The sequence below is a fragment of the Triturus cristatus genome, chromosome 5_1 (assembly GCF_964204655.1).
Source record: "Triturus cristatus chromosome 5_1, aTriCri1.1, whole genome shotgun sequence".
In the NCBI taxonomy this organism is placed as follows: Eukaryota; Metazoa; Chordata; class Amphibia; order Caudata; family Salamandridae; genus Triturus; species Triturus cristatus.
This window is the reverse complement of record NC_140587.1, coordinates 773051689-773067896: the sequence shown is the minus strand read 5'-3', so window position 1 is coordinate 773067896 and position 16208 is coordinate 773051689. Positions and strand designations below refer to the sequence as shown.

The 16208-nt window shown below is 46.2% G+C and overlaps 1 protein-coding gene across 1 annotated transcript in view; it reads left to right on the top strand.

The window, feature by feature from the left end:
• The window catches only part of CABLES1 (Cdk5 and Abl enzyme substrate 1), a 368783-nt gene that overhangs the window by 113361 nt on the left and 239214 nt on the right, over positions 1-16208 (top strand). Inside the window, exon 2 of the mRNA XM_085605768.1 lies at positions 8881-8952. Coding sequence (XP_085461894.1) covers positions 8881-8952 — 72 coding nt within the window. The remainder of the gene's footprint in view (positions 1-8880; positions 8953-16208) is intronic.

Sequence of the window (16208 nt, the reverse complement as noted above, 5' to 3'; positions counted from 1 at the left end):
CTGGTCCAGGCGATGGTGATCAGCCGCCTGGACTATGGGAATGCATTGCTAGCTGAAGTTGGTGAGACGTTGCTTGCTAAACTGCAGGTGATTCAAAATACCGCAGCAAGAATGATCTTAAATCGTCCTCCAGGCTCTCCCTCAGGCCCTTTGTTGAGAGAGCTACACTGGTTACCTGTGAAGAAGCGATCCAACTTTAAAATCTGCTGCCTCACATTTAATGCATTAAATGGCAAGGTCCCCTTTACCTTCAAAAGAAATTTACTAAACAGGTATCTGGTCGCAACCTTAGATCTAATTCCTTAGCTCTCTTAAAAGTCCCTCGAATACGTCTCATTCGTACGGGAGGAAAGGCCTTCTCGTACCTTGCTCCACGGTACTGGAACCAACTGCCCATTGCACTGCGTGAATGTCCCTCATATACTGCTTTTAGGAAACAATTAAAAACTTTTCTGTTTTGAATTTTCACGACTCCGGTCTAACTTACCTCTCGTTCACTAGGTAAGTGCTGAGATGCCCCCGGGTGAGTCGTTGCGCTATAAAAGTAGAAAGTAGATATAACCTCAATAGGGCTGCCCAATACCACGCAGTACAGTTACATTCTGATCCCTTAGAGGATGATTTTTTTTCTCAAAACCTTTGCACCCTCGCAAAAGTCTACTGACACCTTGCCAATGTTAAAAGGCATGCTCAAACATGCCCCCGAAGTTTTTAAGGACCCTGTCAGAGCCAGGATTCTAAACACCAGTCTAGATAAAAAGTATAAGGCAGCTCCCAATGAACCAATTTACATTAAAGGTCAGGTCCCTTTGGATTCTCTTGTAGTGTCTAATGCATGCAAGAGGGCAAACTCGCAGAGTACAGGCGACACCTTCCTCCTGATAAGGAGTCCAAGCTAATAGACGCATCTGGTAAACGTTTTGCAAATCATTGGTGGATTGTCAATGCCCAAACTTTATTTGCCAGGTACGACAGGGCTCACTATAATGAGCTGGAAAAGCTCATGGAACACCTTCCTGACCAGTACAAACAAAAGGCCAACAACCTTATACAAGAGGGGAAATTGATCACAAACACCTCAATTAAATGTACGCTTGACGTGGCGGATACCGCATCTCGCGCTATTAACACTAGCGTTTTGTTGCACAGGCCTGCTTGGCTCTGAGTCTCCGGATTCAAACAAGAGGTACAATCTGCTATTCTAAATCAGCCCTTTGATCAAGAGCATCTTTTCGGGCCCTCAGTTGACACATCTTTAGAAAAGATGAAAAAAGATACGGAAATTGCTAAATCCATGGGGACCTTACAATTCCCTTCCCCTAGAGGCTCTTTTTGCGCTCCTTTTACAGAGCTGGTTCCAAAATCATTGGCTCAGAACACCCCTCTTCGTCCTAAAAGATCCCCACTCAACCGTCCTCCAAAGGATACTTTCGCGGAGGCTACAGAGGCAACAATGGTAAGGGAAGAGGTTGCGGCAACAATAACCACACCTCCCCTACCACCAAACAGTGACTCCCCTGCACTCCCCCCCCTGATCATCCCACTCCCGTCTGGGGACATCTCTCAAAGTTCCTACCTGTCTGGAATTCAATCACAACAGACAAGTGGGTAAGACAAATTGTCCAGTATGGTTCCTGCCTGGAACTCGCCTCTACCCCCCAAACATTCCTCCCAAACCACGACCAATGTCCTCGGAACATCTAACACTTCTCAAACAAGAGGTTCTCTCCCTATTACAAAAACATGCAATAGAACCAGTCCCCTTGCCTCACCAAGGCACAGGGGTTTACTCCTTCTATTTCCTAGTTCCAAAAAAGGATGGATCTTTCAGGCCCATATTGGACCTCAGACCGCTAAACCTCTACAGTCAGTCGGATTACTTCCACATGGTCACTCTCCAACAGGTGCTCCCAGTCCATTCAATAGGGTGACTTTCTCTCCACTCTCGATTTAAAGGACGCCTACTTTCATATTCCCATTTACCCCGCTCACAGGAAATACCTTAGGTTTGTGGTCGATGGTCAACACTACCAATTCAAGGTCCTCCCATTCGGAGTGACTACAGCAACAGCACCCAGAGTGTTCACCAAGTGACTCGCAGTAGTTGTGGCCCACTTAAGAAGACAGCACATTCATGTCTTTCCTTATATGGGCGACTGGCTCATAAAAGCCACCTCACACAGCAGCTGTGTGCAACACACACACAAAACAATCCAACAAACAACAATATCTGGGGGCTACAATAGACACTTCAAAAGCTCTAGCATACCCCAACCCAGTCAGGATAAGCACCATACAAGCTCTAATCGCAAAACTTCAGCCTCAATACTCACTACCAGTGCGAGTGTTCATGCAACTAATCGGGATGATGGCCTCTTGCATCCTCATCGTCACGTATGCACAACTTCAAAAGCGTCTCTTACAGGAGTGTTTGGCACGTCAGTGGAACCAGGCTCAAGGTCTGCTAACAGATCTGGTGTTGGTAGACCACCGCACCCATCGCTCTCTGCAGTGGTGGAAAACACAAAACCTTTCCAAAGGGCGGCCGTTCTTCGACCCAGTTCCACAGGTAGTGCAAATAGCGGATACATCGCTCACCGGCTGGGGAGCTTATCTTCAAACCCATACCATTCAGGGCATATGGACCCCTCAACAAAAACAATTCCACATAAATTACCTGGAATTGTTGGCGATCTTCCTAGCGTTGAAATCTTTTCAACTCCACCTCGAAAACAAAGCTGTCCTGGTCCGTACAGACATGACTGCAATGTATTGCATACAAAAACAGGGGGGGGGACATATTCTCTGCAGCTTTCGCACCTAGCTCAAAGCATATGGAAATGGGCCATTCCCCAAAATATATATCTCCTTGCAGAACACCTCCCAGGAGTACACAATCAAATTGCGGATGTGCTCAGTCGCCAAACACAGCAGATCCACGAATGGGAACTTCATCCTCAAGTTCTGCTTACATTCTTTCAAATGTGGGGCCACCCAGAAATAGACCTGTTCGCCACACGCCAAAACGCAAAATGCCCACGCTTCACCTCCAGGTATCCACACCCATTGTCCAAAGGCATTGCGCTATGGATGAACTGGTCAGGCAAATTTGCTTATGCTTTTCCACCTCTCCCACTCATTCCGCTGGTGGTTCAGAAACTCAAGTAGCATTCCCTGACAATGATCCTGGTTGCCCCAACATGGGCCCGACAGTCACGGTTCACAACCCTCTTGGAACTATCAGTAGTTCCTCATCAAAAGTTACGCCTCTCACCCAAGCTTCTCACTCAGAACCATTGAGAGAGAAGGCATCCAGATCCCAGTCAACCTAACCTTGCGATCTGGCACCTGAAGTCTTAGAATTTGGCTACCTTAATCTGTTTGGCTACCTTAATCTCCTGCCAGATTGCATGAACATCATTAAAGAGGCTAGACTTCCTACCACTTGAGCTTGCTATGCCGCAAAGTGGAAAAGATTTGTAATTTACTATACAAATAACAAAATCAACCCACTAGATGCTTCTGTTCAAGACATAATCTGTTACCTCTTGCATCTACAACAATGTAACCTAGCGTATATATTCATTAAACTACATCTCGCAGCAATAGCAGCCTATCTCCAAAACAGACAACACTTGTCTTTGTTTAGGGTACCAGCTATCAAGGCATTTATGGAAGGACTTAAAAGAATAATTCCACCTAGAGTTCCACCCTCTCCAGTATGGCAACTAAATGTGGCACTTAACAGGCTCATTGGTCCCCCATTTGAGCCTATGCATAAATGCGAATTACAACTTCTCACCTGGAAAGTAGCCTTCCTGGTTGCGATCACATCTCTCAGAAGAGTCTGTGAACTCCAGGCATTAAGCATACAAGAAACATTTCTCCAAATCCATCATAACAAAGTGGTTCTTAGGACTAAACCAAAATTTCTACCTAAAGTCGTCTCTGCTTTCCACCTTAACCAGTCTGTAGGACTCCCAGTGTTTTTCCCTCTACCAGACTGAGTAGCAGAACGGGCTCTTCACACGCTAGATGTAAAAAGAGCGATACTTTACTACATTAAAAGAACAAAATCCTTTAGAAAAACGAAACAACTTTTTGTGGCTTTCTCCCCACCTCATAAAAGCAATCCTGTCTCAAAACAGGGATTGCAAGTTGGATTGTTAAATGCATCCAAATATGCTTTGCTAAAGCCAAACGCACCTTAACCATTCCCCCTAGGGCTCACTCCACATGTAAACCAGGGGCATCTATGGCATTCTTAGGGAACATTCCCCTAGATGACATCTGCAAAGCAGCAACTTGGTCTACAAAACACTATTGTGTAGACATGCAAGGAAAACAACAAGCTAGTGTGGGCCAGGCTGTATTACGAACACTTTTTCAAACCACTGCAACAGATCTAGGTAGCCACCGCTAAAGATGTAACTGCTGTATAGTCTATGCACAAGTATACGATCTACAGGTCATATGCCTTGAACGGAAAATGCTACTGACCAGTATGCATCTGTTCTTGGCATGTAGAGCTGTAGATTTGTATACGCCCACCGGCCTCCCCAGATACCTCTATCTGTTCCAGTACTATCTTACTTGGATACATTACAGATGGACATCCTTTTATATTTCTTACTAACTCCATCATGACCCTCCATGGCAAAACAATCTGGAGATGGAGTCGATGCCCATGCGCACTATCGTCCTAAGGAGGAGTCACCTACCTGGTGACTACAAAAGACTTCTTCCAAGACAAAAACAAAGTGCAAACATCCGAGCCCAATACCAGATGGCGATCTATGCACAAGTATACAAATCTACAGCTCTACATGCCAAGAACAGATGCATTCTGGTAAATAGCATTTTCTTTTTCGTTGATGATGTGTGCGCATAGTGCCAAGGTTGTGTGTAGGACTCTAGCTTGGTGCTGCTGCAGGAGTGTCATGAAACATCTGGTGCTTCTTCACACCTTAACTCTTTACCTCCCTAAAAATGCATCCTCTAACAGAAAAATTGCATCTTTGCAAATCTACAGTGTAACTTGATACTTCCCCTGATTGGGCCACCAATGGAAGTCCTTCCTTTGCTCTTGTAATAAGACATGCTGCTGAGGTTCCCTCCCCCCACCCCCACTCTCCATCCCCGGTACCAGGACATCACTCTTCCCATTCCTCCTCACCTGCATCATCATCATCCAAGCGGCTTTAGTTTGCCTTTTGCAATGCACAACTGCCCTTTAGGAGGCATGATCCACCACTTTCCCCATGGGTGGCAATCTATCGCATCTGCCAGGTGGTTCCGCCTACTCGTTCAACAGGGCTGTGCCCTTCTAATTCTTTCCGACCTGCCACAGTTTCCTCCCATATCCGAGCGCCTCTCAGAAGATCACCTATCCATCTTACTGCAAGATGTGCTATCTGCATTGTCCACAGGGGGCCATCAAGAGGGTTATGGACTCGGAAATAGGAATGGTTTGTGACTCCTGCTATTTCCTCATGCCGTAGAAGAATGGAGCCCGCCTTCTTATTTTAGTTCTTTGTTCTCTGAATGCCTCCATTCGAAGGACAAATTTTAAGGACAAATTCAAAATGCTTGCACTGGCCCAGGTTCTGTATGTCCTGGATCCGAGCAACTCTATGGTAGCCTTTGACCTGCAGTACGCGTACTTTTATTTACCCATCCTGCAGTCCAAAAACATTACCTGTGGTTCAAGGTTGGCAAAGAGCATTTTCAGTTTACTGTGCTTCGCCTTCGGCCTTACCAGCGCCCCACAGGTGTTTTCACAAAATCATGGCAGTGGTTGCCACCCATCTTCAGAGGTTGGGATACCAGTTGTCCCCTCCCTGGCTGTTGAAGGCTTGCTTGCCACAATGAGTTGTAGACCACCTCTAGATGATGGCAAACCTCCGGTCACCATTGGGGTTCTGAATCAACAAACCAAAGTCGCACCTGATTCCTTTGCAGACATTTCCTTTTATAGGAGCTGTCTTAGATACGGTGCAGTTCATTGTTTTGCCTCCATCGCAATGACTCCCAAACATTTGGGCTGTGATCCCAATGTTTCAGCTTCAGTCCTGCAACTTGGTGAGAGGAACTCTGAGGCTTCTTGACCTGTTTGCCTCATGCATCCTGCTTGTCCACTTCGTTAGATGTTAAATGACTGCAGTGACCCCAGCACCAAGGAAACCTGTCGGATGTAATCCAGGTTTTGGAGCAGACTGCGCAAGATCTGCTGAGCTGATGATGGTGATGAATGCATTTTTGCTCGGTTGGGTATGTCATCTGGGAGAGGTGGAGATCAGAGGAGTCTAATCGCTGGCAGAAATCTTGCTCCCTATCAATCTGTTGGAGTTGTGGGTCAATAATCTGGCATTGAAGGACTTTCTACAATCTATCAAGGGAAGCTGCTTCAGGTTTTCACAGACAATTCCACCGCTAAGTGGTACTACAACTAGCAGCGTGGAGTAAAGTCCAGGGACCCATACCAGCAGGTTTTGCGACTTTTGTGGTGGTTGGACGCTCAGGGCATCTCCCTGATTGTAAACTATCTGGTGGGATCCTTGAATGCCAATACGCACGAGTTCAGCCCGCTCGGCCTGATAGATCATGAATGGCAGCTGTACCCCAAGATGGCACAGGCCATCTTATAACAGGGAGGGAACCCTGGCTAGATCACCACTTTAGAGAACAAATAGTAGCCAAACTTTTGCTAGTTGGTGATATGTTTTGGCCGGAGTGAACCACAGGGCATCCATAGGCCTTCCTGCATTTGCCTCTCCTGCCCAGAGTTCTGAAGAAAAACAGAAATGACCGGGCCTACGTCATCCTATTGGCCTGAGATTGGGCCATGAGACCGTGGTACCCAGATCTTCTGGGCATGTGCATCTGCTCCCGATCAGGCTACTACTTGAGGAGGATCTTTTTTTACAGCAGCAGGGCAGGGTTCTCCATCCGACCTACACAATCTACACCTCCATGCATGGAGATTGAGTGGCAGCCGTTGAAGGCATATAATTGCCACCCGAAGTTGTAGATGTCATCATGGCTGTCAGGCTCCCTTCAACAAAGTCTATTTATCACTTTGCTGGGACAGATTTGTGGCCTGGGTCAGAGACCTCGTGACAGATCCTTTGCAAGTCAAACTGGCTGACACACTTGTTCCAGTCCAGACCGTTTGTGATGTCATTGCAGGACCTTAATTTGGACGTAACATTTCATATATGTACTCCGTTCAAACCGATACACAGCTGCTCTTTGCGTTTTCTGACCCTCAAGACTGCCTTCCTCGTCACGATTCCTTCATCTTGTCTAGTGAGTGAGCTCGAGGCTCTCTTGACGCAACTGCCCTTCAACACCTTTATTCCGGACAAACTGGTGCTGAGGACCAGGGTGGCCTTCTTGCCAAAAGTCGTGACTCATTTTCACATTGGGCAATCCATCACTTCCCCAGTGGTTTTGCCCTTTCCCACCCCTTGAAAGAGGAGGAAAGACGCCATCATCAAGACCACAAAAGAGACTTAAGCTTTTACATCTAAAGACCAGCAGATGGATAATCCGCTTTTTGTGGTATTGTCTGAAGCAGGAAAGATAAGATGCAGAAAATATCTCTGTCAAGGTGGATATTAAGATCTGTTATGCATTGGCCAAAATGCAGCCTCGGGAAGGACTACGGGCCTATTTCACCAGGTCAATACTTCCACTAATACGTTAACACACGGAGTGTCTGTCCTTGACATCTGTCGGACCGTGATGTGGGTGTCCGTGCACACATTCACGAAGCACTCCTGCTTTGACAGCCTGGTCCGATAGGAAAGGCATTTACCCGTTCAGTCTTGCAGGACGTTTTGGTCTGAACCCACTCCACAGACCCGCCACCTTGTGTGGAGGTACTGCTGTGGTATCTATTATAAATGTGCGGAGTATGCAGTTAGAAGTATCCATCAGATTAACAAGTTATTCAACTTTGGTAATGCTGTTTCTGGTGTATACTCCAACTGCAGATTCCTTCCTGCCCCCCCCCTGTTCTGTGGAGTGGTCCTAAAAAAGTCCCGAATTGGAGAGCCGCACACTGATAGCTCCAATTGTTTTGGACTCCGTGTTGCCACATAGTTGTGGTTTTTCTATGTGGCTCTGTTCTATCGTTTCCAGGCTGGAACAAGGCCAAAGCAGTGTTGCACAGTGCCACCTAAGGGTGCTTGGGAGCACTGCTCCAGAATGTTTCCAGATCTAGTGTATGACATGGGGAATATTCTAAAGGCGAGGAATCTGCAGTTAGAAAGAGTATCCACTAGAAAGACCATTACCGAAGGTAAGTAACTTGCTCCTTGATTTCAATGTCTGTTTTGCTTCTTAGGTTCACATTTTGAGTTGACAGATTGGGGTGATAAATTTTCTTCAACAGGTAAATACCAATACCTTTAGTGCGGTATTAATGTGGTGCGAGAAACATCTCATATTCCAAGTTAACTCTCAGAAAATGTGGATTTAAATGTGGAATCGATTAAATGTTGGGCTTGTTTCTGCACATATTGGTATTCAAATGTTCTCCAGGTGTATTGCAGCAGGTTGCACCTGCCAGCATTTACCAATAGAAAAAAATGCAGGATTGACTAATTACTGCATTACTCATACTATAGATCTCTATTCTAAACAGGGCGTTACCTTGTTAATGTCCTGAAATTGTCAATAAATGTCTAACAGTAAGCTTCACCTTTAGATGGACTTTCTGATTGCTGTGAAACGATACGATCATACTTTAAGTGGTAGGCCCCTGCCTTGCAACATGCATGTTTGGTGGGGGCTGATTGTAAGTCTATAACTTGTTTCAACTTACCTGATAAGTCATTCTAATGTAGTGTTGTTTTTTCTTATTCCTACATCCAGACGTCGGCTTATATCTCAACGTTCTTCTTTAGAAACATTGGAGGACATTGAAGAAAATGCGCCATTACGAAGGTAACCAGCGAAATGCCTGCTTTGTTGTATATTGTCCACATCTATAGGTATATCCTTTTGACATGTTATTATCAGATGAGCTCAGTCGGTGGTTTTAATTTCCTGATATTGTGCTTATTATACATATAGTGGTCAGAGTCCTTAGTGGTCAGAGTCCTTGTTATGGTAGGTTACTCTGTAATTTAAAAAAAATGGAGCACATATAGATAATAGCTGTGTATAAAAAAAATACCTCACAAGTTGTGGATGTATTTAATATTAATGAAGGTAGCATCCCCTGGTGCCACCAGGAGGACATGCATAATTACATCTACCATAGTGGGTAAGATTAAAACAAGCATTGGCAATGCCAGTTGGTGTGTCTTATAATCTAAACTGCCTTTTCATTGACTGGTGAGTTTAGTGACCCAAAATCCGTCAATATACATACTCTAAGTGAGTTTTCCACTTGTGCATCCATTCATTCACCCACTGACAAATTGTTGCATTCACCCGCTTTCCAATCGACAATAGAACAAACGCACAAAATGACAGCTAAATTAAGAGAATGAAAGTAGAAAAAAGAAAAACTGCCACAGTCGAACCATGAGGTGTTTATGCTTGCAATATTAGAAAATAAGTTGAATATAACAGTAGACGGCTGTTTTGCAAAGTTATTGTATATAGTATAGCACTGAATTAAACTTCCAACATGGCTGCCAAGGTTAGAATAGATGTATTACCCATCTTGCTACAGTAAAAGAAAGATACACTATCCACAATACCAATCCAATATGACCACTTCCATCCTGGAATAATATTGTATAATTGTTTTACAAATCAAAGATGGCTGGCATTGTGCTTTTAAACATGATGGCCATCTTGTGCAGCACAATCCAAGATTCCTGCCCAGTTTAGAAGCAGTGGCCATATGGAATGCAACACAGGGCAACTGAAGCAGTAGGAGAGTGGCCGGGTAGCACCATCTGGGGAGCTGTAGGAGGCTCCCCCCCCCCCCCCCCAAAAAGCATGAGAGAAATGAAAAAGGGCCCATAAAAGGAGAAATGGAAAACTGAAGGACTTGCCAACCATCCCTAGCACCGAAGCACACTCATTTTCAGGTGGATGTGCCTATGTTATCAGGTAAAAATGCAGCAGCTCGTAATACAGTCAGTGACTGGAGTGGACTGAGCTATTGCCCTATGCTGTATTCTGTACTGGGTAGAAGCAGAATGTGAAAGACGCTTGAACAGATCACTGTCCGAACATGGTTGACTCAAAGCTCCACCCTGACAGCACTGCCCATCATCCTTAGCACCGAAGTCAGTCATTTTCAGGCGGCAGAGCAAATAATCAGTCAAAATGCCTACACTTGCGGCGCAGTACAGCCAGTGACTAGAGAGGGCTGACCTATTGTTCCAGGCTGTATGCTGTACTGGGTAGAAGTAGAATGTGAAAGACACTTGAACAGACCCGACTCTAACTGACCCAAAGCCTTTCACCGCAAAAAATGTTAAAAATAGAGTTATGATTTTGGTACAAATTCATAAAACCACTGAAATTCACTACTTACGGTTATCACTGTACACGCCACACACTTAACTTGCGCATTCCCAGTGCAAGTTGGAAGGATCCTTAGAATTTAGATATTTAAATCTGCATAAAGACTGTATGAACGTTCTTAAAGTGTTGTTCCTCAACTGTAGGAGCTTGTTACATGGCTGTCTGGAAGTGTTTTCTAAACTATTGCCTTTCTACACATGTGGAACCTTTGCAAACATCAGTGCACATTGCTGTGAAATATCTTTCAACCTTTTAAATGTGAGGCTTGACTTGCATGTTATAGTTCATTTGGCTTCTATTGCAGCCTATTTACAAAAAGACAACATCCTCAAATAGTTTTTGCATTCCTGTTATAATGGCATTTAGGGAAGGGAAGGCATAAATCGGGTAATCTCACCAAGGGTGCTTGCAAACGCATCTTGGTTTTAAAGCACTCTCCTTTACTGTGTTACAGGATTGCCTTGTAAAAGTAGTGACTTCAATGTCAATAACATAATAACCCAGATTTAGTGAATTTTAAGCATTTTCTTTAGAGTAATCATACTTAGTTATGCAAAGATAGAACATCTCACATGTTTATACCTAAAGTACTCTCTCCTTTTCATATTAATCATGCAATTGAACTGCTTGCTTTCTTTGCAGGACACAAAATGCAATTACAAGATATATTAAAACACGATATCAAAACAGCACTCATGTATTACATTAATTATGCTGAGACATTCTAAAAGACTGATTAACGTTCTCTTGCTGTAGTATAACCATATCATGGCAAAGCCGCTTTGAACGAAGCATGCGTCTCTGTGAATTGTGGGTTTCAGGGGTGGTCACAAGTCATATGACACACCTGAAACAAAAACTTGAAGTATAACAAGCCGCACTATATTTAACAAAATATATGGTGGGGTAGTGCAGAGGATGTGCTTCTATAACATCACAAGATACAATCTGCTAGTTAAAGGTAAGTAATGTTCCTCAGGCTCTACATTTTAGTATGTAGCTGTTTTGGTAAATTTGTGTTCGAGGCATGTGGGCTGCTGAGTTCATATCTGTGCATAGATCGCCGCCTAGTGTTGGGTCTGGATGATTGCACATTGTTGTCCTGGAAGAGTCTTCAAAGTATCACGAGATAGGTGGCTCCTCCCCTGGACTACAGTGCGCATGGGCATCCTCTCCATCCTTAGATTGTTTTTTTCCGCCATTGGGTTCGGATGTGCTTATCTTAGCTCAAGTTAGGAAAACTTTATTTCAGGCCAAAAGCCTTTAGGTATCGTCGGTATTGTTTGCGCTCGGTACCGATAACTTATTATACTTGTTCTCGGACTTCTTCACCCTTCTCGGACCAATTTTCGGTCCAAACATCGATCGACGTTCGAGGATGGAATCGAGGACTCCCTTCAAGAGATGTCCTCTATGTCATGCGAAATATCCACACATCGATGTCCATCCGGTGTGTAATGTTTATCACCGGATCATGATGAGTCCAGGTGTATGGCCTGCGCCCGGTTCCGGTCAAAGAAGACACTTCGGAATCGACGGGCGGCGAGATTGGAGGCCAATCAATCGGCGCCTGACCCGGTTAACATATTCAGCACCGAGGATGAAGAAGTCGAGAGCGTCGAAGAAATAGACTCGAGCCATGCTTCGGAGCATGAATCCCAATATGACGACGATGATGAGGTGGTCTTCGAGGACGAAGACGTCATCGACGAGGTAGGAGACGATGATGAGGCCCTTGGGGCCGAGGAAGATAGCTCAGGCGAGGAGCTAGGCCAATCCGTCGATGCGGAGGCCGAGGGAGATAGTCTTGATAAGGCTCTGGTCGAGGGATCGCCTGCGGGCCTTACCCAAGATCGGTCGGATCGTTCTACAGCCCCGCCAGAAGGCCCGGCTTCGAACATTTCAAAAGAGCCAGAAATATCAAAAAAGACTGGAGTCGATTCGGTGAAATCGAAACCAAAACCTGCACCGGTCAAATCGAAACCGAAAGTGGAACTGGTTCAGATCGGATCGAAGCCCTCCAATCCGTCGACACAGACGAAGGACGTCGGAGCCGACCAAAGAAAGAAGGACTTCGGTACCGAGAAACCAAAAAAGGACTTCGGCACCGACAAACACAAGAAGGCCCTGGGTCCCGACAAGACGCAACGGCCTATAGCACCGAAGGTTGGGGCACCAACAACCAAGGTCAAGGTGGTCGATCCGACTACATCAACACCAAAGAGTGCTGAGATGGGCAAAATATCGGATCAACAGGGCGTCGATCCCAAACTTCGGATCGAAAACCCGAAGGCTGGAAAGAAACCGGAGACCGCGTCGAGGCCTGTCTCCAAAGAGCCTGTCGGTTCCAAACCACCGTCTGCATTCACGTTGCAACAGGTGTCGGAGTCCCTGAAGCGCATCAGGGAACGGGCCACTCTCGAACCGAAAACGGGTCCCGAACCGCACAAGGTCGCCAAGGCTCACTCGGCGCTGGCACCGATCAAGTTTGGATTGCCGCCACCAGGGGCACCAAAGATGTTTGAACTTAGGAAGAGTATCGAACGACCAAAAACAGTGTCCACGGAAAGAACCGTTGTCGAAGACTCACAGGACCAGTTTATCGACGCCGACACTGGTAGGCTGTTGTTCCGCAAGCGGAGAATTGTTCCCGAGAAGGCTTTGGACTCATACAAGATTCCACTAAAAAGGAAAATGGCATCAGGTTCGACACCAGTGCTTGTAGAACCTTACCACACCTACGATCAGGAACCACCATCCTTTTTTCCCACACACTCGGAGACAGATGCAGGAGAGGGCTACATTGAGAATGATACCACTTATCCTGTGGATAATGACCCTGATGCACAACAGCAAGACCAAGATCAAGCATGGGGAGACCCTCATGACCCAGGAGACCCACAAAATGCTCCTGACACTCATCTTTATAATATTAAACCATCTCCCACTGAAGATACTGCTGCATTTAACGCCCTCATTGAAAGGGCGGCTGCCAATCACGGAGTGGAACTTCATTCTGACTCTGTGGAAGAGGATTTCTTGGTGGACACGTTCTCCACATCAGAAAGAACGGTCAAGACTCTACCAATGTTAAAATGGGTTATTAAACATGCTAAGGACATCTTTAAGGAGACAACCAGGGCACGGGTGTTGAACCCGAGAATAGAGAAGAAATACAAACCAGCCCAGGAGACCAGATGTACATTAAGGGTCAATTGCCGTTGGACTCCATGGTAGTTTCTAATGCTCGCAAGAGAGCTAACTCGCAGACTACAGATGATGCTCCTCCTCCAGACAAGGAATCCAAAGTGCTAGAAACATCAGGCAAAAGGATAGCAGCACAAGCAGCAAACATCTGGCGCATTGCCAACACTCAGGCACTCCTGGCCCGATACGACAGGTCACACTACGATACCCTAGAAACACTGCTAGAACACCTACCAGATGAATACAAAGATGGAGCGGAGCTCCTCATCAGAGAGGGGCAACTCATTACAAATGTGTCCATCAAATGCGCACTAGATGCAGCTGACACTGCAGCGAGGGCAATCAACACTAGTGTGATGTTAAGGAGGCACGCATGGCTGAGAATATCAGGTTTCAAACCTGAGATTCAAAATAGTATCTTGAATCAACCAGTCAACCCAGACTTTTTATTTGGCCCCGAGGTTGACGCTACACTGGAAAAGATTAAAAAGGACACTGAAACTGCGAAGTCTATGGGGGCTTTACCGTCGCAGCAGTTTCGGAGTGGCTCCTTTCGTCGCCCAGGGAATAGAGGAGCAGCTAGAGGTCAGGGGTCCCAGCAGCACTACAGTAAAGCAGGCACCCAGAGTACCTATAATAAGAACAATAGGGGTGGATATCGTGGATCCAGCACCAAAGGCAGAGGACGGGGACACAACACCAGGTCCTCCGCCAATAACAAACAGTGACGTCTTGTCACTGCCCCCCGCCCACATAACACCCGTCGGGGGGAGACTCCAACGGTTCCTGCCAGTCTGGAGATCCATCACCACAGACAGGTGGGTCAGAGAAATAGTCCAGTACGGTTATTGTCTGGAATTAACATCCACTCCACCCAACATACCACCAAGACACCGTCCTATGTCCGCAGAGCACTTGACATTATTGCAGCAAGAAGTACTAAGTATGCTGCAAAAAGGAGCCATAGAGCTCGTGCCTGTGGAACAGCGAGGGTCAGGGGTGTACTCTCTGTACTTCTTAATCCCAAAAAAGGACGGGTCTCTCCGACCTATACTGGACCTCAGACCACTCAACCAGTAAATTTTGTTAGAGCATTTTCATATGCTCACCCTCCAGCAGGTTCTGCCGTTACTCAGTCAGGGAGACTTCCTAGCAACACTAGATTTGAAGGATGCGTATTTCCACATACCCATACACCCATCACACAAACAATATCTCAGGTTCACTCTTCAGGATCAGCATTATCAGTTCAAAGTACTCCCTTTCGGAGTAACAACGGCACCCAGAGTCTTTACCAAGTGCCTAGCAACAGTGGCTGCACACCTACGGAGACAGCACATTCACGTCTTCCCGTACCTGGACGACTGGCTTGTTCAGGCAAAGTCAGCCCAGCAGTGTGCCAGCCACATATCCCACACCATTCACCTTTTTCACAGTCTGGGATTCTCACTAAATTATCCAAAGTCACTTCTTCAACCCGCCCACGTACGGCAATACCTGTGCGCGACCATAGACACTCTGGCTGCCAAAGCTCAGCCAAATTTAGCGAGAATCAACAGCATGCAACTGCTGATAAAAAAGTTCAAACCTCAACACTCCCTTCCAGCGCGAGTGTTCATGCAGTTGATAGGCATGATGGCCTCCTGCATCTTCATAGTCCCGCACGCGAGGCTACATATGCGCCCGCTTCAGGAGTGCTTGGCACGTCAATGGAATCAGACTCAAGGACAGTTGAAAGACCTAGTGTTGGTGAGCGGTCGGGCATACAACTCTCTGCATTGGTGGAACCCACACAACCTTTGCAAGGGCCGACCGTTCCAAGAGCCTGTTCCACAAATAATACTGACGGCGGACACGTCTCTCCAGGGATGGGGAGCTCATGTACTCAATTACACAGTGCAGGGACTATGGACGACACAGCAACAGAAGATGCACATCAACCTTCTGGAACTGATGGCTATCTTCCTGGCAATGAAGGCATTCAAAGTACACTTGTGCAACAAAGTCGTGTTGATCCGGACGGACAACATGACTGCCATGTACTACATATAGAAGCAGGGAGGAACACACTCTCCACAGTTGTCTCATCTGGCTCAGAGCATGTGGAAGTGGGCCATTCAGAGGAACATGTTCCTCATGGCGGAACACCTCCCGGGCAAGAACAACTAGATGGCGGATCTGCTCAGCAGACACAGCCACCAAATGCACGAGTGGGAGCTACATCCATCAGTACTCCAACCGTACTTCCAGCAGTGGGGTCATCCAGAGATAGACCTATTCGCCACAAGGGAAGACGCAAAATTCCAAAGCTTTGCCGCCAGGTTTCCGCATCCACAGTCGCAGGGCAATGCGATATGGATGAACTGGTCAGGCAAATTTGCGTACGCTTTTCCCCCAGCGCCATTAATACCGCTAGTGGCACGCAAACTACGGCAACACTCAATGACACTCATCCTGGTTGCTCCAATGTGGGCACGCCAGCCATGGTACACCACGTTCCTAGAACT